The sequence below is a fragment of the Mesoplodon densirostris genome, chromosome 6 (assembly GCF_025265405.1).
Source record: "Mesoplodon densirostris isolate mMesDen1 chromosome 6, mMesDen1 primary haplotype, whole genome shotgun sequence".
NCBI classification, from domain to species: Eukaryota; Metazoa; Chordata; class Mammalia; order Artiodactyla; family Ziphiidae; genus Mesoplodon; species Mesoplodon densirostris.
This window is the reverse complement of record NC_082666.1, coordinates 82,747,063-82,771,093: the sequence shown is the minus strand read 5'-3', so window position 1 is coordinate 82,771,093 and position 24,031 is coordinate 82,747,063. Positions and strand designations below refer to the sequence as shown.

Here is a 24,031-nt window from a genome sequence, read left to right as displayed (position 1 = left end):
AAAGAATCCAGATCATTACAAGGTAGAGCCATGTTTAGAGAAAATAATTGTCACCAAAGTGAAAAACTGGGCTTCCCTGGTGGCGCAGTGGTTGAGAGTCCGCCTGCCGATGCAGGGGACACGGGTTCGTGCCCCGGTCTGGGAGGATCCCACATGCCGCGGAGCGGCTGGGCCCGTGAGCCATGGCCGCTGAGCCTGCGCGTCCGGAGCCTGTGCTCCGCAACGGGAGAGGCCGCAACAGTGACAGGCCCGCGTACCACAAAAAAAAAAAAAAAAAAAGTGAAAAACTGAATGCTACTCCATTATGGAAAATTATAGCAGCTTCCATAATAAGGAAATCAATATTTTAATCTTTTAAACCTTAAACAATTTTAATGAGTTGCTGGGTTTCTTCACATTAAGGACAACATTGGAGAGAAAATTGAAAGTCGCATAATTATTAAAGTTTATTAGAAATGTATCTCCTCAATGACTGTTGTCTTCACTTTAATCAAAGCAGATATAGAAGGCTGAACAGAAATTTGGCTACTATGCCAACTCGATCCCCCAAGACACTGAGAATCTCCCGACCTCCACGGTTTCCATCCCAGACCCCCTAAAGAAGAGGAGGGGCTTAGGGAGCCCTACTTTGTCATGTACCATCAATAAAATACGCTGTATCCAGAAAAAAAAAAGAAAGAAAATTTGGCTACTATGATTCTTCTGTGTTAATAATACAAAATGTTATTTAAAAAATCAAATCAGTCTTTACCTAAATATAAATATAAAAAGCTTTATTTATTTACCAGCAAAGAGTGATACCACAAAACAAAGGAAATAAAGTCTCTTAAAATGTTTATTTTTGTCAGAATAGCTGACGATTTTCTATTAAGTCTTTCGGTTTATTATTATAATAAGCATTCCCCCCTTGAAAAATCCATTCAAAATATCTCAATCCTTGAGGTAAAGAACTTAAAAAAAAAATCCCGATTTTTTTAAAGAAAAAAATTCTTAAAATTCCTTTAAGCTTGATAAATAGAAATAATATCTTCTTGTTCTACTCTGGTGAACAAAAATGTACTTTATACAGCAAAATATCCAGTCACTTATTGGCAAACTGAAGGTGAGAACTATTCATTTACATGTTTTATTCAAACAGTGCAATGCTGCCACGTTCATATAGACTTTTTTTTTTTTTTTTTTTTTTTTTTTACAGTTACCAACACTCTTCTGGCAAAGACAAGGTTTTGAAATGGCAAAAGCAACACAAGTTTTAGATCTCAAAGCTCTGGAAAGGAATTAATCTGAGTCTTCATCATCAAGATAGTCCTCGGCATTGCTTAATGTTCGGACTGCATCTAAAAGGAATGGGGGAAAGGCAAAACAGAGAAATTACAAATGGCTCAGATTTTGTTTTCACTTTCAAAGCTCCTGACAATTCAAAACACTGTAATCTTCCCTCAGACCTAGGGGTTGTATTTTCTCCAAGGATATTTTTCTACTTTTGCTTTCCAGTCTAACTGATTAGTTTCTGTTGCCACAGAGGCTGACAAATACATTTGTCTGCATGTTACCTAGACATGCAGAAAAGTAAAGCACATGGTGCTGAGGTACCATTAGTCTATCTCAAACAAAATACGACCAGCCACATGCACCATGACCAATGTGGAACACACCAGAAGCCCGTCCACCCTGACAACTGTGCTTCCAACCTCCTCTCCCAATGACAAGTGCACAGGTGGCTTCAGTCAGTCGACAACCTGTGGCCTTACCTGAGGGCAAGGTCACTGGGTAGAAAGATAACTAATGAGAGGGGGGAAAAGGAAAAGAAAGAGAATGAAAACACAAAAGCTTCAGTTTCATTTTAGAAAACATTGATAAAGTATACTCAGAAGCAAAAGAAACTGAAATGAAAAATAAAAGTTTCAAAATAGAAAGAGCTGAACCCCACCAAATGTTAAGTCAACCTTAAACAGAGTTCAAAAGGAAGACATCTGATCTTTAACTGTTCACCTGTCCAGTCAAATTCAAACTGTCTAGTCAAATTCCTATAGCAACAGGTTACACGAGGTATAGTTTTAAGGGGAAAACTGAAATGCAAGTATAAGCACATTGTTAGAGCTCAATAAATGTGTGTTATATATAGTACCCAGAACATGATCTCTAAATACTATAAGCCCATGCTCAATGGAGATATGACTGATTCCAAGTCTGGGGAAGAAACTGTAAAAGATAGACCTGAAACCTCTTGTTATGCCATAAAACAAGGATCCTAGCAAAGACAGCATCATTTTAAAAGGGCTCAGGATCCAACCAGAAGAGGCCTCCACTAGCCAAAGATAGGCTACCAGTAAGGAAACTATGCTGGATTAAAACACAGCAAATATTTCAACACACACCAAAGAGAATTCATTGGCCCCCTTCGAAAAATAATAGGGAACCAGCAGGTTATTTTGAAAACTCTTAAAAGGCAAAAATCAAGCCTTTATTCTGCCACTGATATACAAACTATTGCTCAAGTAACCAAACAGTTGATAAGGGAAAATTTTTCTTTATAGAATGTTCCAACTATTAACCAAGAAAGGAGTGACAAAATTAGAATATCACCATTTCGCAACCATTAGTGAAATAATGAATCTAGACAATGATCATCCATGGATGCTAACATTGCAGGACAAGTGACAAACAGATATTATGTGCCTCTGATAGAAGAATACAATTTTCTTTATGAAGTATTCTTCCCTCTATCCCTAAAATAGATAGATAGATAGACAGATAGATAGAATCCAAATCTAATCAAACCTCTAGATGTAACACCAATTGACAAAAATACAGAGGACAGAGGAGCATGACAACACCATGGGAATGCACGCATGCAATGTCTACACTGGGAAATTCAGGGAAATTGTCCCAGTTTCTTTAACAAATAAACTGCAAGGCTAAACAAAGAGGAAAAGGAGAGGGAAAGGAAACATTAATTGAAAAACAAAGAAACAAGAGACATAGCTATCAGTTTGGACCCTACTTAAAAAAAACATAAATAAATAAGCAAAGAATAAACAAACATGTAAGAGAAAATGGTAAATTTAGACCATCACAAGATGTTTGATGATACTGTAGTTTTTTTTAAGTCTTCATAGGTTTAGAAAAATGATTATTGAAAAAAAAAAAGGAAGGGGCAGGGGAGAGGGCAGGGATATAGAAACCGATTTATCTTATATAAGAGAGAGAAAGAAAGGTAAAAGAACAAGTGGCTTTACGCAGAACAGAGGTGGCCTTCAACGACTTCACACAAGCTTCCAAACTATTAGAAGTCTCCGGGTTGACTGTACTCTTCTCCATTCTCCTTAAGAGGAGTTCTGGAGACCTGGGAGGAAGGTATTTTGTTCTGTTCCATACACACCCACAAACTTCAGGACTGGCCATGAACTTGATAAAAGTAGCCTTTTAAGCTAAAGACAAAAAGACAAATAGTAAAGCTCTTCCCCTTTCTACCTTGTTACTACAATCCTGTGTTTTTCGACATTGGAGATATTCTTTGTCCTTCAGTGGTTACTTTGGCACTTTGCTTTAAGCAAGAGAAAGATGACTTGCCACCGTGCAAATTCTGACCAAATAGAAAGTGAGAGCCAGGCAAATAAACTTCTCCTTCCTTCCTTCCATGGACTGCTCTGAGGCAGTTTCTCTGGAAACTTCTCATATGGCCAAGTGCTGATAATGAGCTGTATCGTCATAGCCCGTCTTGGGGCATGACTATCATGGTAATGTATCCCCTAGTAGTGCTTCCCAGCCTCCCCTACCTCACTTCCATTTTTTTCTCAATCTCACTGCCCTGGATTTACATGTTCCAAAGCACCAGAACTTAGACAAACAAACAAATAAATAAACAAATGGTGGAGGGATAAACACAATAACATGTATAAATCTCATAGACATGTTATGTGAAAGAAGTTATACACCAAAGAGCACATACTGTTTGATTCCATTTATATCAAGTTTGAAAACAGGCAAAACTAATCTATGGTGAGAGAAGCAGAGGATTCTGAGGGAGGCTTCTATTGTGTGGGAAGTGTCCTCTATCATCTGGGTTATGGTTAATAAGTTTAGGCACAGTGGGAATCCCCTGGCAGTCCAGTGGTTAGGACTCTGCACTTCCACTGAAGGGGGCCCAGGTTCAATCCCTGGTTGGGGAACTAAGATCCTGCATGCCGTGTGGCACAGCCGGAAAAAAAAAAAAAAGGTTAATTTCAGTGTGGATTAAATCAGGTTAATGCATTTTTTTAAAAAGTGTAAGCACAGTAAAAACAAAAATCATCAAGATGTACACTTAAGATTTATGTACTTTACTTAATGTAAATTATACCCTAGTTTTTAAAAATTGGAAAAAGAACTTAAAGGTTCAATCCTCAAGTATGGCTTGACCCCACCCTATATCGTAAAGTTACCCTTCATGGTAACTGTAACATGTAAATTATTTTGTCCATATAAGAAATTCAAGATGTGTTTTTAAAAGTGGACAACGATATCAGAATATACCTTTTCTGGTTTAGAGTTCATGCTGGCAATTTGCTATATGGCCAAATATTCAAACTCTCATTCCAACTAGGATCAAAATACAAATTAAAATTTTTTAAACTGGATAATTGGGCAAATGAAGAAAAAAAAACAGAAAAAGGTAACATGAAAAAATGAAATACAAAAATTCATTTCTTGGCTCTGTGTGCCAGGCCCCAAGATTCTCTCATTACTGAAATCAGTATAGCACACATTTAGGAAGGTAAACTAAAGAAACTTGGAGTAAACAGAGAAACAGAACACCAACGTCCCTGCCCTTTTCTACAAAGACTACAGAAAAATGAGGAGAAAAAGAGAAAAGTTTGCCACCTGTCTCTTCCAGCTCCAGTTGTTCATGTGGAGGCTTCTGGATGTAGCTCTCTGGGGTCTGAGCAGGTGTGATATTTTCACTGTCTATCACCATCAAACTCAGAGTGTGCATGAGACTCTGATAACCTTTAGCTCATAAGAAATCTTACTCCTCAGTCAGGATGTTTTGGAGGTACCCATATAGCAGCAGGAAGTCAGTGGCAGAGAAAGGAAATTAGGTCATAGTCCTTCTTCCTGACCCAACCAAGGCAGCAGGGTGTGAGAGGTCCACCTCAAGTAAAAGTGTTTCTCCCACATGGCTGCAAATATGGCTTCTCAGTCAAAATGTAGCTAGGGAGCACCACTCAGCTGGTAAACACTTTCTCACTCATTTGGTAGAACCTATACACATCTATGCATGAGTAATCACTTTAAAGAAAGACTTACACTGCCAGCAAACATTCATGGCTTAAATAATTAAGAAACCCCTAACTGCTTAATAGTTTACACTATACCTGAACTGAGGTTAAATAAGAATCTGGAACAAACACTTATCTGAAATAAGGGACAAACGGAACAATGGATTTGTGTGGAGAACTATGATGGGAATTTGACGATAGGTAAGGAAGATGATTCTGGGAAGTTCCCTTGGGAAGCCATGAAGAGAGGGGGGCTGTTTGCTTTTTTTAATTGACTAAAGCAGGAAACCAGGGGACTGATGTACTTTGCTGCTTCTGCTAGAAATGGAATATGGGACAGCATAATATTGACTCTTTTCATAAATCAAGGGATACCTGAGGGAGAAATAAGTTTTCCAAGGGTTCAAACATTAATGGGAATTTGATTCAAATGATAGAAACAGAAATGAGTATCTCATAACCCAAGTTTGAGAACTCTGAAAATGATAATACCCTAAGGATAAAATGAAAACACATGAACATAGCCTCTATAATGGAAATTTCTAAAAAGTTGTCTTGGTGATTCTCCACCAACATGAATCAGTCTAAACTTCTGACTCTAAAGCAATACTAAAAAAGTCCAGAATGATGAGTAGCAATACAAAGACTTGCAAAAGGTGAATCCTCCATTATACTAGTTCCTTTCTAGAAAATAGCAGTAAAAATGTATCCATTACAGGCTTATACTTCAAAGTGGAATTAAAGTGCCAAACATGAGATAATTAAGTAGAATAAGGCTTGAGAAGTGAGAAAAAAGAGATCAAATATTCCCTCCAACCAAGCATCGTCCACCTTTCTTTTTTTCTACCTCTCTGGGTTTCTCATGGGCCAGAAGGCTGATGATAAATGAAAGAGGGACAGAGGAGAGTGGATGGGAAGAAGAGTTCACACCCTGCCACCCCCAGTACTCCTTTCTGGAATCACCATATTAGAATGAATCTAGGGAAGCACATTCAGCAGGCTATATACTGAGAAGTCAAATCAACAGCCAATCTCTGAATAGTAATCATGAACAGTGCAAATGTGTTTAACACCTCTTCTTTCCTTTAACACCTTTTCAAAACCACGACACAAACTCTTCATTTTTATAGAATTGCATGTGAACTTTTCAAACCTCTTCTCCCACATCAATAGATATTATCTTTAAGAATATACACTCTATCTTCAGACTTCCCTGGTGGCGCAGTGGTTAAGAATCCACCTGCCAATTCAGGGGACACAGGTTCGATCCCCGGTCTGGGAAGATCCCACATGCCGTGGAGCAACTAAGCCCGTGCGCCACAACTACTGAGCCTGTGCTCTACAGCCCACAAGCCACCAACTACTGAGCCTGCGTGCCACAACTACTAAAGCCCACGCGTCTAGAGCCCGTGCTCCACAACAAGAGAAGCCACCGCAATGAGAAGCCCGTGCACCACAACGAAGAGCAGCCCCCACTCCCCGCAACTAGAGAAAGCTTGTGCGCAGCAACAAAGACCTAACACAGCCAAAAATAAATTAATTTTTTTAAAAAAGAATATACACTCTTATCTTTAAAAAACCATGCATAGAACTGTGAAGAGATACCGATACATTTACAAAGTTTAGAATCATTTTGATTACAAAATTTTGATTACAAATAATTTTGATACCCTCATTTAAAATAGAAACAAAATATAATCATAAAGCTCTTGAATGCATAATTTAAAAAATATTTAGCGATAACCACTCATAAAAACAAATCTGAAATGAGAATATGGAAACAATGGTTCTCAGATAAGGACTGTAATGGAAAGTAAAGTAATTAGAACTTGATGGCAAGGAATAAAAGAAACATACTAATCATAGCAAAAAATCGATGTCTCTTCAAATTTGTTTGCATAAAGGTATTCTTCCATGTTGAAGTTCTGATTCAGACCAAGGATATAAAATCTAACTTTAGAATCACCTGAAGAATTTACCAAGAAAAAATTTTCCCTAATATTAAATCGATTACTCTTAGTCATGATGGCATCAGGAGGAAGAAGGATTAAAATCAAGTACCTGTTCCCTGTTTCTTTTTCAGGAGAGATGCACAGGCAGCATTAGTAGCCATGTCCAGGGCCAGCTTCTTCTCATTGTTTCTTAAGTCTGTTCTAGCACCTTCCCCAACACAAGAAAGTAAATTAGGTGTTTTGAAGACTCTATAGTAGCAGCCAATACTTTTTTTTTTTAGTTTCCTTTTTCTCTTTTTCTTTTCTTTCTTCCAGTTATATTGAGATATAATTGACACACAACACTGTATAAGTTTAAGGTGTACGGCATTATGATTTGACTTACGAACATCACGAAATGATTATCACAGTAAGTTTAGTAAACATCCATCATCCCATATAGATACAAAATTAAAAGAATATAAAAATTATTTTCCTTGTAATGAGAACTCTTAGGATTTACTCTCTTAACAAGTTTCTTATATAACAAACAGCAGTGTTAATTATATAGCAGCCAATCCTCTTTCCGTCAAAACTAATCACTTTTGGCAGAACTAACTAGACAACCATTCTGGCCCCGAACTAGGCTCTTTCCAAACAGTAAAACTTTCTCAAAACAGTAATAGCATATTTGGCAGCTTTAATCAGGGAGCTTATTGCTGCACCTGTAATAATTATACACAATTAAAATATAGCCTTCCTTTCGAGTCCCTATAGAATTGCACGTGAACTTTTCAGTGAGGAGTTTACTGTCCCTGTGGACGGTAAATCAGTTAGACTCAACGTGCCTTGGCATGAGTTTTTGGAGATTAAATTCAATACACCCTTTGCCTCTTCTTTTCAAGGTCTTTAGAAAAGACCATGTAAGTTGAGCTTCAGGAGATTAATATTTATCTTCAGTATACTCTCATGCTTATTAGCAGAATTAGTAACACTAAAATCTAGAGGCAATCCATTGTTCCCACAGCCCATCTTCTACGCCCTTTTTTCCATGTCTTTATTATGTGATAAATTACATCAGAATTCATAAATCTTTCTCATTGTCAAAGATTCAAAAATACAGATGTATGCTGAACAAAAGCTTATGTCTCATTTCAGCCTTCAACTAACCCCTTCCTTCCCCATCTTCTACCTTCCCCAGAGGTGACCATTCCCAACAAGTGGGCATCAGTTCCCATCTCCCTTATGTGCAAGAATGCATTCACAGACATATGTGGACATATACACAAAATCATACTCCATGTATTAGTCTGTAATTTGATTTTTTTTTGCCAATGATATTTTCCTGTTTTTTTAGTTGATGTACAATATTTATAAGTTTCAGGTATATAACATAGGGGTTCACAATTTTTAAAGGTTATATTTCATTTATAATTGTCACAAAATATTGGCTATATTCCCTGTGTTGCACTATGTATCCTTGTAGCTTATTTATTTTATACACAGTAGTTTGTACCTCTTAATCCCCTAACCCTATCTTACCCCTTTCCCTCCCTCTCCTCCCTGGTAACCACTAGTTTTGATTTTTTTAACTTAATAATATATCATCGTATTCATTCCTTAGTAGTACACATACTTATAACCCAATCTATGTAAATATTTATAATTATTCCATTTTGTGGGTACTCCAAAATTTATTTAACCACTCCTCTATTGAGGGGTATTTAGGCTGTTCCTAATTTTTCATTATCACAAACAATGCTGCCATGAACTTCCTTGAACAACATCTTTTATATACATTTCTGAAGGACAGTTTCCTAGAAGTGGTGCTGAAATGTAAGGATATGTATGTTTTCATTCTGCTAGCTACTGTTAGACTGCCTGCCAAGAAGGCTTACCAATTGACACTTTCTGCCACAGTGTTTGAGAGTGCCATTTTCTCTACAACCACATCCTCTTCAGTAAACAAAATATAAATCTCCTAAAACTCAAAGGCACAAAAATACTGTCAAGAAAAGAATAGTATGTTTAATTAGGAATACAGTGACTGTGTATGAAAATCTCTCATGAACAGATTGAGATATCCACAGCTGGGGTTATAGGGAAAACCTCATTCTCTCGCTGTACTACAGGTCAAAAATCCTGCAGGTTCATAGTTCTGTGACTAAGCATACCTTACTTTACACTTGAGAACTCACATACATGATTTCTGTCAGGATGGGAAATGTTCAGGGACAGGATGCTAGAGAAGAAACTCAACCATTTCCTGTGTCCCTCTCAAACAGCGCTGCCCAGCAGAAAATTATGTGAGCCATAGATGTAATTGAAATTTTTCTAGTGGCTACGTTTTCAAAATGTGAAATTCATTTTAATAATATATTTCATTTAACCCAGTATAGCCAAAGTGTTATCACTTCATCATGTAACCAATACGAAAATTATTGTGATACTTCACTCTTTTTGTTTCTACTAAGTCTTCAAAACCTGGTATTCATTTTACACTTACAGCACATCTCAATTCAGACTAGCCTCATTTCAAGGGCTCAGGAGCACGTGTGGTTAGTGGCTGCCATAGCAGACAGTGCAGATGTTGGCGTACCTTTGGGGGGCACTACAGTGGTCCTCAAGGTGTCTGATCTTTTGCACCTGGAGTTTACATCATCAACATCCTTTAAATCAAAAACATTTCCTCTCATATAACCCACAACATTGTTCCAAGGATCCTTGATGATACTGCATCCATGTGTCATGTAGGTTGGGGATTCAAGCATCCTATATTACAGCCTTCTGGACCAGGGTGCAGGACGGGGTGATATCCCTGGCCTTCTATAAAGGTTAACTAATATTTGTGGGACAAATAGATGAATGGATAGTGAGTCCATAATTTCACTGTTGCTTCTGACTTGTGTAAAAACAGGGAATCAACGTATCTTCTTATTTTCTGTACATCTAGCATCTGCTCAGCTCAAAGCAGGACATCGCAGCCACAGCATTCTTTGTTATCTATCAAGCTTTCCTGTGAGAACAGGGGCCTCAGCAACTTTACCCATACAGCTTTCTTAGAGAGGTCTCCTCTGTATGTGTGCGTGCACATGTGTGCGCATGCACACATATACACACACACACCCTTTCCTTCTGAGGCCCTTTAATCCTGCAGAAATGTACAATAAATTCTTACTAAGGGTAATATATGTGATTTTAAAGCTTACCAAGCTTTTGAGTTAAAATTAAAAACTCACACAAATCACCTCAATTTTATCTTATCATAACAACTCTGTGATGCAGACAGAGTAGAGATCAAAATTCCAGTTTTAAAATAAGAAGCTTATTATTTTCCCTACTATTTCAAGCGGTATAAGTGGATGTAGCCTATTTTTCAGGGTAAGCAAAGACCAGATAAACTAAGCACACTTTACCTTTTGCCAGAAGCAACTGGACAATATCTGCATAACCCTTCCAGGCAGCAGCATGCAAAGCTGTGTCTCCCAACTTGTTCTATGGTGATATAACAAGAGAAAGCAGCATTTTAAAAATAGAGTGTGGATTGAAACCGCGCATGAATTTAGGTTTACTCTAACCTAAGTAAATCTAAAATGAGAACGAAGTTATAAAATCATATAAAATTCCAAAGAGGGAAAGGAGACTCAAAAGATGAGAGGTGAGTCATTTGGGGAAAGGGAATGGGATGGAAGAGGAGAAACTGACTCGGCAGATCACAAGTGGAAGTGCAGATGCCTGCAGAGGGAGACACCAGGAGGAAACAAGCAGATTTGTCTCCGCAGAAACCAGCATGAATTAGGAACTGGAGATGCCTGGAGACACGGGAGCAGGAATGAGGCATGGGAGTGAAACCAAGAGTACTGGGTGAAAGTGTTTCTCAGGAGTAATTAGAACCCCAGAACCCCAGATCACCTTCCTTTCTCCCTGCTGCCAGATGACCCAGTACAGATGGTAGAATTACCCTGCTGAGAAATTAACCAGATAGCTTCCAAGCTCATGGAACTTCCACGCACAAGAGAAGGTGGCAATTAGGCTAGGAACTAAAAGCAGGGGGCTAGCTGAAAAACCTACAAACTGAGCAGTAAGACCCCTCTCCCAGCTGCCTTTACCTACCCCAGTGCCCCAGTGTGTACAATCTAGCATCTACGCCCAGGGAGGAGGCTGGAGAATACTTCTCTGGGAGAGCTGAACAGTCCCAATGCGGGGGAGGAAGGGAATATTTTAACTGGCATCTGGGTATAAGCCAGCAGAACATCCAGGACCTCACCACTTCACCCTATGGAGAAAACCACCAGTCAATAAGCCCACAAGCACACAGAGCTTTCAGTCACACTCAAACATGAATGGACAGACAAAGGTACTATATATTTGAGGACGGCCTCCAATATCTGAAGAAAGATCAAAACAAAGCTAATGGATCTCAGAGGAAAAAGACACAGTGTAGTGAATAGCAGAACATGTTTTAAAATATGTATATAATTAATATATCAGAGATATAATATGACATTATGTTAGGAAATGAGAAAAAGATGCTATGTAAAAGTAAAAATAAGAGTAAAAGGAGGAGCTTGTGGTAGAAAGAATTCTAAGACAGCCTTCAAGCTCCCTACCCCCTGGAATACACCTCCCTGTATAATTTCCTCCCCTTGAGAGTGGGTGAGACCAGTGAATATAACAGGATATCATGCCCATATTTTCTAATCAGTTGATGTTAAGTTCATCAAAAGACATTACCCTGGGTGGACCTGACCTAGTCAGGTGGGCCCTTATAAGGAAAGGCATAGAACCAGCAACACAATCTCCTGCTGGCCTTGAGGAAGAAAGCAAACAGCCATGTTGTGAACTGTCCATCAGGAGGGGTGGCCTCTAAAAGTTGAGGGCCTCAATACCATAGGTGCAAGAAACACAATTCTCCCAGCAACATGAATGAATTTGGAATAGGACTCGAGCTCCAGATGAGAACCCCACTCCAGCCAATACCTTGATTCCAACCTGTGAGACCCTGAACAGAAAATCCAGCTATGCCACCCAGAATTCTCACCTACAGAAAGCATAAGGTCAATGGGTATACTTTTAAGCTGCTAAATATGTGGCAATTTGTTACACAGCAACAGAGATCTAATACAGTGCTCTGGGGAATTAAAAAGGTGACCAAAATAAAACATAAAGATGAGAAAATCTCTGAGGAAAACTAAGAAAATTAGAGGCTTAATCTGAGAGGTCCAACATAGCTGCTAATGGGCATTCCAGAACCAAAGAAGAAAGGAAACAGTGAGATAAAAATATATAAGAAAGAATACAAGATATTTTTCCAGGCTGAAAGAGTTCACTACCATTTTCAGGAAAAGACCCATTCTAAAAGCACATCATTGTGAAAGTTTGGAATACCACGGATAGAGTAAAATTCTAATCATGAGAAAACGGAGGGAATTTCCTGGCCGCCCAGTGGTTAGGACTCTGCACTTTCACTGCTGAGGGCCCAGGGGCCTGGGTTCAATCCCTGGTCAGGGAACTAAGATCCTATAAGCCTCGCAGCACGGCCAAATAAAAAAGGGAAAAAGCAGTTAACACACAAAGAATGGGGCTCAAAAAGGCATCAAACCTCTCAAAAGCAACCCTGGAAACTAGAATACCATGGAGCCATGCCTGCAAAGTTCTGAGGGAAGTCATTTTCCACCCAGAATTCTATGAGCCAAATAATCAAGCCCAAGCTCCCCTTTCTCAGGAATTTACTTGAAGGTATTCTTCAACAAATGGAACACAGAGGATCCAGAAAAGTGAGGACACAACACAGGAGAGAGGTGAAGCGTTCCCCAGGAAGACAGCAAAGGGCAGTAGAGACCAAGTTGCTCCTATTAGAGAATGAAGATGGAAGCCTTCAGTATGATTCCAGGAAGAAAAAAAAGAAAGCAATTATCTTATACAATTTAGGAAAGTATATCAAGAGAGTATAAAACAGTGTAGAGGTCTTTGTGAAATACAAAAAAAAAAGCACTAAATAAAAGTCAATAAATACAGAAACAAAAAAGTTATACAAGCAGTGAATGATATTTAAATAGCTATAATACCATAAGCACTATATAGTAATATAACCAAAAACTATGCTATGTATGATACATTAGGAGGACCGAAGGAGGAAAGATTGGGCGCTGGGTGCTGGAAGATGACAGCCGGGCAGTTGACAAGCGTAAACCTTCACTTACCAGATAGGATACCAAAACACTTTATGAAGATGATGAATTATGAGACAGCTCCACAAGCATATTCCTTAGTAACATGAAGGTAAGAGGAAAGCACTAAAAGCTGAAAGTGATATATGAGGAGGAGTATGGCAGGAATTTGGGGCTTTATGCAATTTGGACTTTAATGTAATAATAATTTTTTAACTATGTGCTTGTTGTATTTTGATTAAAAGTTTTATGAAAAATAATAAATGAGAAAAGGTGAGTTCCAAGACACCAAGATAGGATTTTACACACATATAAGCTGTACCAGGAGAGCAAGGTAGGTGGGTTAAATGACTTCTGCATAAGCAATCTCACCTGTTGGTTCAGTTCAATGTTTGGTTGAGTAAATAGCATTTCCACTATATCTGAAATTCAAATAGAAAAGATCTTTTTAAAGAATGAGACTAAAAGTCTGAAAAGACTCGGCATAATAATTTTAAAAGAAAGGATTCTTTTTAGAAGAATCATCAAGAAAATCGTTATAACAAAGTTTTCAACATTTATGTAAATAGAAGACCTAAGACTGTAAAAGGTAGAATTACATAGGGAAAATTTTTTTCAAATATTTTGGCTTTTGTATTTTCACATGACATCTATGATAGGAATATTTTTACATTTGCTGGGGCACTTAATATTCATACCACTAATTTGTGTTTAAATTTTCCTTTGGCCATGCTATTTAATTTGTTGGATTCTTTGTTTCTCATTACTGTTGGGATCATTTTCTGTGTGTTGTAGAGAGAGGGAGAAAGAGAGTGGGTGTGGTAGGTTTTCAGCCAGGCTGAAATACATCTAGAAATTCCATTTGTCATTATTATTGATTATAACAGAGGAAGTTATCAACTGAATCACTAACTCAAGCAAATGCTGTCTCTTTCCTAAATCTTAAACTTAGAATGTAAATCATAAAAGCTCCCTGGGAGGGCTTCCCTGGCGGCACAGTGGTTGAGAGTCTGCCTGCTGATGCAGAGGACACGGGTTCGTGCCCCGGTCCGGGAAAATCCCACATACCGCAGACCGGCTGGGCCCGTGAGCCATGGACGCTGAGCCTGCACGTCCGGAGCCTGTGCTCCGCAACGGGAGAGGCCACAACAGTGAGAGGGCCGCGTACCGCAAAAAAAAAAAAAAAAGAAAGAAAAAAAAAAGCTTCCTGGGAAAAACTAAGTCAGAAGAATCAATTCTGGTCCTTTCTTCCGTGAGATTAGACAGTGGGGTTTGTTTTTATATTACTGTTGTTTTCCTGTAACCTTTGCTAGTCTGAGAGAGGAAAGGAAGCTTCCACTCTTTCAAGTGAAAAGGTCCGTGTAGTGAGGCTGACCAATCACAATCTACCTACTGTTTTACAGAGCTTCCAGGGACTGGGCTTTTGGCTGACGTTCTGAAAAATTTAAAAAGAATAACCAATTTTTTTTTCATTTGTGTAACTCTGGCTCCCCTAGATGAAGCACATTTTCAGTAGCACAGATATTTATGATAACAAACAAAATGTAATACCTTTGTGACCCCCGTGACAAGCCCAGTACAGGGCGGTGCTTCCAGCTTTGTCCAAGCCATTAACACCTACTCGGTTGTCCAAACACTCTCTCAACCAACTCAAGTTGCCTGAAAACATTTTACATTTATAAAAACACATGAAAAAGGTTTTTAGTTTTTTTCATTTTGCTTTTCAATCAATTTCATCCTGCATAAATTCGCTTTTGCAAAGGATTAATCAGCAAGTCTGAAATTAAAACCTGCCCCATAACGCATTCTCTATGGTACATTTTGACTTCCAGTTTATTAATGGAAAGCATTAACATCAATTTGTAATGGTAGGTTAATGGGAAGAGTTGCCTAAATGGGTCCATTTAAGGTATTTTTACTTTGTAAAAACAACTTTTTTTTCCTTTGTGAAATCCTGGAACTTTGGGAAAAAATGTCAAACCTAAGAACAAGCAGACACTACTCACATTCATATTTAAAATACATTTTCAGTTCCTACAAGAAAAGAAAAACTAAATAAGCTACTCAAAGCTGCTGTTCTTATATGTTAAAGTATAACTATTCATTTAAGATCCTCTGGCTAATGCCCTAAATATCTAGTTTACAAAGAATTTTTTAAATGTCAGTTTAGTAGTTCTACTTATGCACAATCCTAAACCAATAATTTCCTTTTGCACATTCAGATTTCAGAAATATCTACAATTAAATGAAAGAGAGCTTACTGTGGCCTTACAAAAAATTCCCCGTGATCTACAGCAGGGTTTCTCAACAGCGGCCCTACTGACATCTGGCGCTGGAGGATTCTTTGTTATGGGGGCTGCACTGCACGATGTTTAGCAACATCCCCAGCCTCTACACAAAAGGTGCCAGCATCCCCCCAGTTATGACAGTCAAAATGCCTCCAGAGGGCTTCCCGGGTGGCGCAGTGGTTGAGAGTCTGCCTGCCAATGCAGGGGACATGGGTTCGTGCCCTGGTCCGGGAGGATCCCACATGCCGCGGAGCGGCTGGGCCCGTGAGCCATGGCCGCTGAGCCTGCGCGTCCGGAGCCTGTGCTCCGCAATGGGAGAGGCCACAACAGTGAGAGGCCCACATACCGCAAAAAAAAAAAAAAAAAAAAAAAAAAAATGCCTCCAGATACTGCCAAATGTCCCAGGGTTTGCAGAGAGGAATTACCCTCTGTGGAGAACCACTGATCTACGGGACAAAGCCCCAAGTATAAGCCCCATCCCTGGTGTTCCCTTCCTCCCCAACTCCATCCTCACCATTCATACTTGCAGTATACCAACACTCTCCCAGATGCTGGACCCCTGAGAAGCCCCCACCCTCTGCCCTCCTGTTACTCATTCTGGACTCTATAGCCTGTTTAACTGAAACACACTTCAACTGCTATACTTATCACACCATCTTGTAACGATCTGCTACACACATCTCTCCCCCGCCAGACTTCGAGCTCTGCAAGTCACAGAGCATGACTTTTCACTTACAACTAAGCACAGGGCAGGTAAGACTCAAAAGTTATTTGTTGACTGACATTTTAAAAATTAAAATCACACATTTCTGTAGAGTGAAAGAAGGCCAGAACAGAGACTGCCTCTGGGGGAGACAAGGATTTAACTGGGAAAAGAACTTTCTGGGATGATAGAAATGTTCTGGATCTTGATCTGGGTGTTGGTTACACAGGTAAATGCATTTGTTAAAAGTCATCAAACTGGGCTTCCCTGGTGGCGCAGTGGTTGAGAGTCCGCCTGCCGATGCAGGGGACACGGGTTCGTGCCCCGATCCCGGAAGATCCCACATGCCGCGGAGCGGCTGGGCCCGCGAGCCATGGCCGCAGAGCCTGTGTGTCCAGAGCCTGTGCTCCGCAACGGGAGAGGCCACAGCAGTGAGAGGCCCGCGTACAGCAAAAAAAAAAAAAAAAAAAAAGTCATCAAACTACATAATTAATATGTCTGTGTTTTACTGTACTGTTTATCTCAATCAAAAAGAATCAGACCTACCTCTTTTTGCAGCTTCATGCAATGGATTGTCAATGGATTCTGCCTGCTCAGCCACTAGATCGAAAAAAAAAGGTGCATATCAATGTTGAGAGGGCCACCCAAAGGATTCCCTGAAGCCAATTCAGTGTCCCAGCTTCAGAAGTGCCAGGACCTTCCACCATACAGCTTCCCTTACTTAATGTGAGTTTTAAAAAATGGCAGAAAATCAAAAGTGATGTTTTGTGCTTTGAAAGAAGGTGAATTATGTGTCAAAAGAAACCAAGCTAAGACAATAACACAGCAATTAACTGGGAGTATAAACAGAAACAAATATAGCAATTAACTGCAAGTATAAATAGAAAAAAACAGATCCAAGGTCTGCCTACCAGTTTGCTCAAATATTTCACCAACAAATTTAGTCAAGAAACTGCAAAAGAAAGCATTTGAGGTTCGTTTTTACATTCTATAAAAACACCCTGCTTTGAAGATGGCTGAAAATAATTGTTTCCCTTGTGTGTGTGGATATGAAGGGTGAGGTAAAGGAGAAATCTTTTGCTTTCTATATTCAGAACGGGCAATCAGCATACCTACCTGCCCCTAAGGAAGGTGTATTCACTGCTGTCCTAGAATCAGTAGGAGTGACCACATGAAGACTGTTGTTCAAATGAGACTTCACACCCACCCCTCCCACCACAAAGGGCTGTAACTAGATACTCCCTTGGCTACCAGGGATCTAGCAACTGAGAAACATTTCGCACCCTCAGTCTATGACCAGCTGGAGAAGTTGTTTATTTGGGATTTCAAAGGTTAGAGGAGTGTAGAAATGCTTAAAGTCTTTTAAAATCCAGAATGATATGGCCCTTAGGCCAGGTAAGTGGGGCCCATGTGTTGAGCCCCAGGTCTCATTCATTTCCCTCCCCACCCCCTTCCTCTCCTCTCCTCCACCTCCTCCCCTCCCCTCCCCTAGGAGCTTTGAACTGCCTTCCTTGAAATTTCTAAGTCCCCTTCCAGTGTTTGGAACTGGTTCCTGATGTCAGACTTATTGGTCTAAGGATGTATCTAATGCTAAAGTCCAAAGGAACCTTAGAAGTGATTTAAATCAAAACCTCTCATTATACAGATGGAGAAACGGTCCCAGGGGCGGCAGTTAAGTGCCCTAACTAAGGTCCCTTGTTGTTAGAAGTGGAAGAAGGATTAAAACCCAGGACCCTTGTTTATCAATCCTGTGCGCTTTTTACTTTACTCTGATGATTTCTACGAAAGTCTGCTTTGTCCCCCTTCCAACTAGAAGTGGCTTCAAGGCAGGGCCCACGTCTCACTGCTCAAGCTCCTCAAACTGCCCTAATATTCATTTAATGAACATCACTGCCCCAAACATTAATTAACATAACAAGACAAGGTTACTTCATCACAAAAGAAAGGGCTAGTTTAAAAAAAAAACAAAAAAGAAAGAAAAGAAAAAGAAAAATGTTCTAAGCGTTACCATAAGCATTTCCCTGGAAACCTTAGGTTCTTTCAAGAATGTTACAATGCATTTTCTTAAGCCAAGGAGTCAAGTTCAAGTACATCCAGCATCCCTGACCACTCTATTAAGAGGAGGCTCAGAGTAGAAAATGCCCTAGGCTGGCAAGGACTCCATTGATTTCTCAGCCACAGCAGGAAGCAGAAAGGCCCCAGGAACCAGATAACTGAAAATACACAAAGTACAGCCCAAGTAAAGCCACCGCTGCCATACTTACCATAGTTGCTTGGGATGAGTCCCGTCCGGCCTTTGGAGGTGCCTTTCCACCAATTGGTATCACTCTGGTGAAAGAAGAGTTAAATTAAGTGGCACCAAATCCAGTTTACATTCAGTCATTTTTAAAACCATATGGCTCATATTGGCCTCATTTTGGCCTTTTCAAAGGGTAGAGCAGTTGACACTTTTTGTTTTATTTTAGATAAAATACAACATACTTCCAATTCAAATGCAGAGTTACTGCTTTACCAAATGTCCATCAGCCCTGGTCACATTGATCAAGCTTCCTCACTCCCTAGTTATGGATGTCCATTCCCCTTATCATTAAATTACGAATATACACACATCTGCCTGCAACAGATCAAAGACACTTCATCATAGAGACTCCACATTCAAACAAATCAAACAGAGATAATATGAAAGAGAAGGGAAAAAATTATGTTTAGTTTAGGCTATCTGTAGGATTTTTTGGTTCAGAGTCTAATTTCTCTTAGTCTCAAGATATGCATATATTTGGTTTTCTAAAGGTCTCTTTATTTCACCTTTGCTTTTTCAGTAACTTTTTTTCATAGAAAAATTCAAACCTATACCAAAGTAGAAGGAACCGTATGAGGAACCTACACATACCCATGTCCTAACTGCATGAACTATTTACTCACGGCCAATACTGTTTCATGCATATCCTCACCTACAACCTCCCTCCCCTTCAGATTATCCTGAAATAAATTCTAGACATCATGTTCTTTTATCTGTAAATATTTTAATATGAATCTCTGAAAGATAAGGACTTTTCCATAATAACAACACCATTATCATGTGTTATTTTGTTTGCTAGTTTAAAATTTTTTTAACAATAATTCCTTAATATCCTCAAATATCTACAATACTCAAAATTTCCAGTATGCCTTATAATAAAGTCCATATAGTATGATTGATTGATTTGCCTCTTAAGTCTCTTTTAGTCTATAGTTTCCCCCTTCATTTTTTTTCACTCCTTCACAATAGACTTTTCAAAGACACTAGTTTGTTCCGAAGAGTTTGGAAGAGTCTGGATTTTCCTTGTTGTTTCCCTTGTTTTAAAACAATGTGTTCCTCTGCTCCCTGTATTGCCTGTAAATCAGTCATTAGTTCTAGAGGCTTAATCAGATTCAGATTCAATTTTTTAGCAAGACTATTTCATGTGTAGCATTGATTCTTCCATCAGGAGACACACAATGTCTCTCTTTTTGTAACATTAGTAACCACTGATGAGGATTATTTGGATCCATTATTTCATAAGGGTTGCAAATGGTGACATTCTTATTCTATCATTCCTTCTTCATTTAAATAACTAGAATATTACTTTAAAGACGAACTTTCCCTCATCAACTCTCAGGTTACCCAGCGATAAAGTTCATGGAGAAAGGCAGAATAAATACTGATTCTTTTCCTTTAGAGTTGTCAGAATAAATACTGATTCTTTTCCATAACAGTCATCAGAATAAAAAGTTGGTTCCCTAGCATTCTCTCAGGTTGACCAATGATGTTTGTTTTTGTTTTTAAGTATCATTAGGAGCTCATGAATTTAAACAGAGTAGATTTGTTTCAGTCCTTGGGATTGTTGCCCTAACTGATTGCTCAAATTGTCCTTTGACCAGTGGCAGCCTCTTCAATTTAGTTCTGTGTCTTTCCAGTGTGACCCTAGTAGTCTTTGGGAGCTTCCTTGCTTTCTAAGAACGAGATGTCCTGGGATTATCTTGTACCTTTCCTGCCCCCAACCTGGTACCAGACATTTCTCAAAGGAACTTTGTTCCTTTTAATGGGAAATAACATATTATTATTAGCTTGGTCTTTCTTTCTTTTTTTTTTTTTTTTTTTGGCCTTTTCAAAGGACAGAGCAAGAAATCTTTTTATTTATTTTATTTTAGATAAAATACAACATACTTCCAATTCAAACGCAGAGCTACTTAACTTCATTGATCTTATATCTATATGTACATCCTTTCTTGCAGGCTGAAACTGCCAGTTTTCTACATCATTGACTTAATGACTCATTTGCTCTAAACTGCAACACACATGCAGCAATCTCAGAATAACCATACCAACACTTCTCCAACATCATGATTAAAAACTGTTTATAATTTGGGGGTAGAAGTTCTTTTTGTTCTTCATATTATTCTACTAGAGATATTCAGTTGAAATGCTGAGTTTTAAAGTCACTTGGAATAGTTCCTCTCTGTGTGTCATGCCAAATACCTGGGGTACAACTAAGTTCATTTGATTCATTCTGCTTTTAGTTTTTAGGGATTGCTTTTTATCATTTAATTTAATTTTATAACTATACAAAAGTTTACATGATTCCAAAGATAGATCTCCAAAACAAGGTGTAATTTTTTTAAAGTCTATATTCCATCTATGTTTCTTCTACCCTTTTTCCCTGTCCTTTCAGAGAAGAAACTACTTTTTAAAAATTTATGACTCCTCCTTTGACTTTTTATTTTAAATTGAGGAAAATAAGTATATGTATATCCTCTCACCCTTTCTTACTTACATAAGTAAAGGCACACTATCTACACTTTTTTCACCTTGCTTTTTTCACTTAAATTACTCCATAATATCATATAGAGATATTCCTCACTCCTTTTTATAGCTGCATAATACTCTGTAGATAGAGCAAAGTTTATTCAACTATTTTCCTATTGATGGACTAAGGGCTACTTCCAATCTTATGTTATTACAAATTATGCTCAGTGAGTAAACTTGGGTATATGTATTTCTATACAGATATACATGTAAATAATGTACAATATCACAGCTATACAAAGTAGTCTTACACATCTTTAGTTCATGCGTGGTATGACAAAATATTGGCTGGGCTTACCATGTCAGTAATGTAGATAATATCACCTTCTTCAAAGTACAATTCATCTGGCTAATAAAAAAAAAATTAAGTTTTACTCCATGTGATTTTTTCATGCATTAGAATACAATGATGATGATAATTATACAGATTCTAAAATCCTTATAGACAGCATAGTTTTTATATAGTTAAATCTGCACATAAACCGTATAACAAAACATTATTGACAAGCTAACACACGTAGAAATGTGAATTTTCCCATGATAAACTTCAAAGAATATAAGAAATAAGAATTCCCCCCCCACACACACACACCTTATTTTCTTCCACAATGAAAGCAAGGCATTTTTATACCAAAATAGAATATTAATAAAACTTTTTCATTATAAAAATTTCAAAAGGTGATATATATTTTTTCATAAAAGGATAAATGTCTAGAACTAAAACCATGAAAAATAGCTAGAAGTTTGGCTCTCTCTTAAACGATTAGCCTTCAATCCTTAAACACTTTCATATCAACATCACTCTCTACTTATTTTGAGAAAACCATTATCTTAACTCTTCATGTTCAGAGAGAATGAATATCTTATATATGAGAACAGTTAATACATAATTCAACCATTAATATGGCTAAAGAGCTGAAAGATATGAAGCAGTAACTCATTCTAGACCATAAGCAAGCTCTAAGGGGTTAATTAATTACACAGACAATACGTGCTCTTATACCAGCCAAATGTCCTACAAACTCCCTGAATAAAGCCAGGCACTTTTATTAAACATCTTTTTCCCATCAGTAGATAACACTTATCAGCATGCCTGTATGAGTAAATAAAATGTCTAGGGAGTTCCCTGGTGGTCCACTGGTTAGGACTCAGCACTTACAGTGCTGTGGCCCAGGTTCAATCCCTGGTCAGGGAACTAAGATCCTGCAAGCTGCGTGGTGTGGCCAAAATATATATATATGTATATTTATGTCTACTGATGAGCAAGTTTCAGATATTGGGAAATGTTTACATTGTCATGCTGAGTGAAGAATGTAGGGCACAGAATTTTACATAGGATAAGATCATGAGCACATATTAGTTTCATAATGCTGGTTGGAAAAAAAAATTGTTTTAAAGGCTTTGATATTTGATTCCAGTTACTGCTCCACACAAATAAAAATTATGCTAGTGAAACAAGTTATTTCATTCTTTCATTTTCCTTTTGTTTATCTCCTCCTCTCTCAGCTGCAGACTACGGCAGTAAATGTGACTCTGCAACAGTTTCAAAGATGATCTCCATTATTTTTATAACTATTTCCCCGTGAATTTAAATGAAGACTATATCAGCTATATCATGTTTTAAGCAACCACAATTCATAAATATTTAGATGCAATATACATTCAAATATAAAAATGAGCAAATGATGATTAATGAAACTAAAAAATGTGAGTTCCTCTAAAAAGCACTTTCTGAAGCACTTCTTAGTTTACACTTTGATCTGCAGAGACTAGACTTACATATAGCATATCTATGCAAAATTAATTGAGCCTAGGTAGATCAATGACATACATTTTAATATTATTGGAAATAGGCATTTGGAAGAAAAAAAGTAAAGCCTTCTAAGACTTTTCTCAATTTTTCTCTAAAATGTCCTGATGATCTATGATCAATATTACTACCAATATGTGATGGATAAAGAAAGTGATTAGGGAAACAAATTGTTTAATTTAGCACTTCCCTGCCGTTAACTGGCTCACTTCTCAGAGGCCAGAAAGGTGACTCACTGCCACCATAGCATCCCAGTTGGTGGGATGGAGTAGCCATACTTACAACAGAAAGGTTGGCCTTAGCTGGCAATTTGAACAGCATCTGACTATCTCTCCTTTATATGACAGTAAGGAATGGGTGGGGAGAATGAAGCAGGATGTAAGGAAGTAAAGAAAATAGAATATATGTGAAATCTTAGCATTTTTTTGGAGTGACTGAGTTTCTTGGAGTTTCGAAAGAGTTCAATGTCTTGAAGAGAAGCTAACCTTGCCCACTTATGTCTAACAATGAATCCTCCTCCGTCAGTGCTTATGTTGAAGTGAAGGAGTCATGTCTAAAATCACAAAAGTCAAGTTTGCCTGAATTTCCACACTTAATAAGATCATTCACCCTTGAAACAAAAGGCACATTTTGAGAAAGTACCAAACACATAACTTAAAAAACAAAGAACACACACAAGTCTCTGTAATTAGTCTTCCTCATAAAAAGGAATAAAGCCTGGAAGAATGGGAAGTCAGTGTTTAATGGGTACAGAGTTTTCTTTGGGGACAGTGAAAACATTTTGGAACTAGACAGAGGTAATAGCTGCACAACATTGTGATTGTACTAAATGCCGCTTCATTGTTCACCTTAAATACAAAAAATGGTTAATGTTGTGTTATGTGAATTTTACCTCAATTTTTAAAATCATATGGTATTTGTAAATAATTCTTTTCTTTTGTGGTTTGGTAAAATGCATGATTTGGAAAATGTCACCAAGTACAGTCATTTCAAAACTTCTTGTGCTGTTTCGGGTTTTAAATTAATGGCTGATGTTCAATAGC

The 24,031-nt window shown here is 38.2% G+C and overlaps 1 protein-coding gene and 1 non-coding gene across 3 annotated transcripts in view; one reads left to right on the top strand and one right to left on the bottom strand.

Annotated features, from left to right (window-relative positions):
- Positions 1-421: 421 nt before the first annotated feature.
- Positions 422-24,031, bottom strand: part of OSTF1 (osteoclast stimulating factor 1) — a 49,668-nt gene continuing 26,058 nt past the window's right edge. For both annotated transcript variants that reach the window (XM_060102333.1, XM_060102334.1), the window contains 8 exons: positions 21,477-21,527; positions 18,618-18,681; positions 16,900-16,953; positions 14,914-15,021; positions 13,735-13,784; positions 10,609-10,687; positions 7,323-7,421; positions 422-1,337 (listed from right to left, as the gene is read on the bottom strand). In XM_060102333.1, coding sequence (XP_059958316.1) covers positions 1,279-1,337; positions 7,323-7,421; positions 10,609-10,687; positions 13,735-13,784; positions 14,914-15,021; positions 16,900-16,953; positions 18,618-18,681; positions 21,477-21,527 — 564 coding nt within the window. In that variant the 3' untranslated portion in view covers positions 422-1,278. The remainder of the gene's footprint in view (positions 1,338-7,322; positions 7,422-10,608; positions 10,688-13,734; positions 13,785-14,913; positions 15,022-16,899; positions 16,954-18,617; positions 18,682-21,476; positions 21,528-24,031) is intronic.
- Positions 22,302-22,373, top strand: TRNAV-UAC (transfer RNA valine (anticodon UAC)). Its single transcript has one exon. It is a non-coding gene; the product is annotated as a tRNA-Val (tRNA).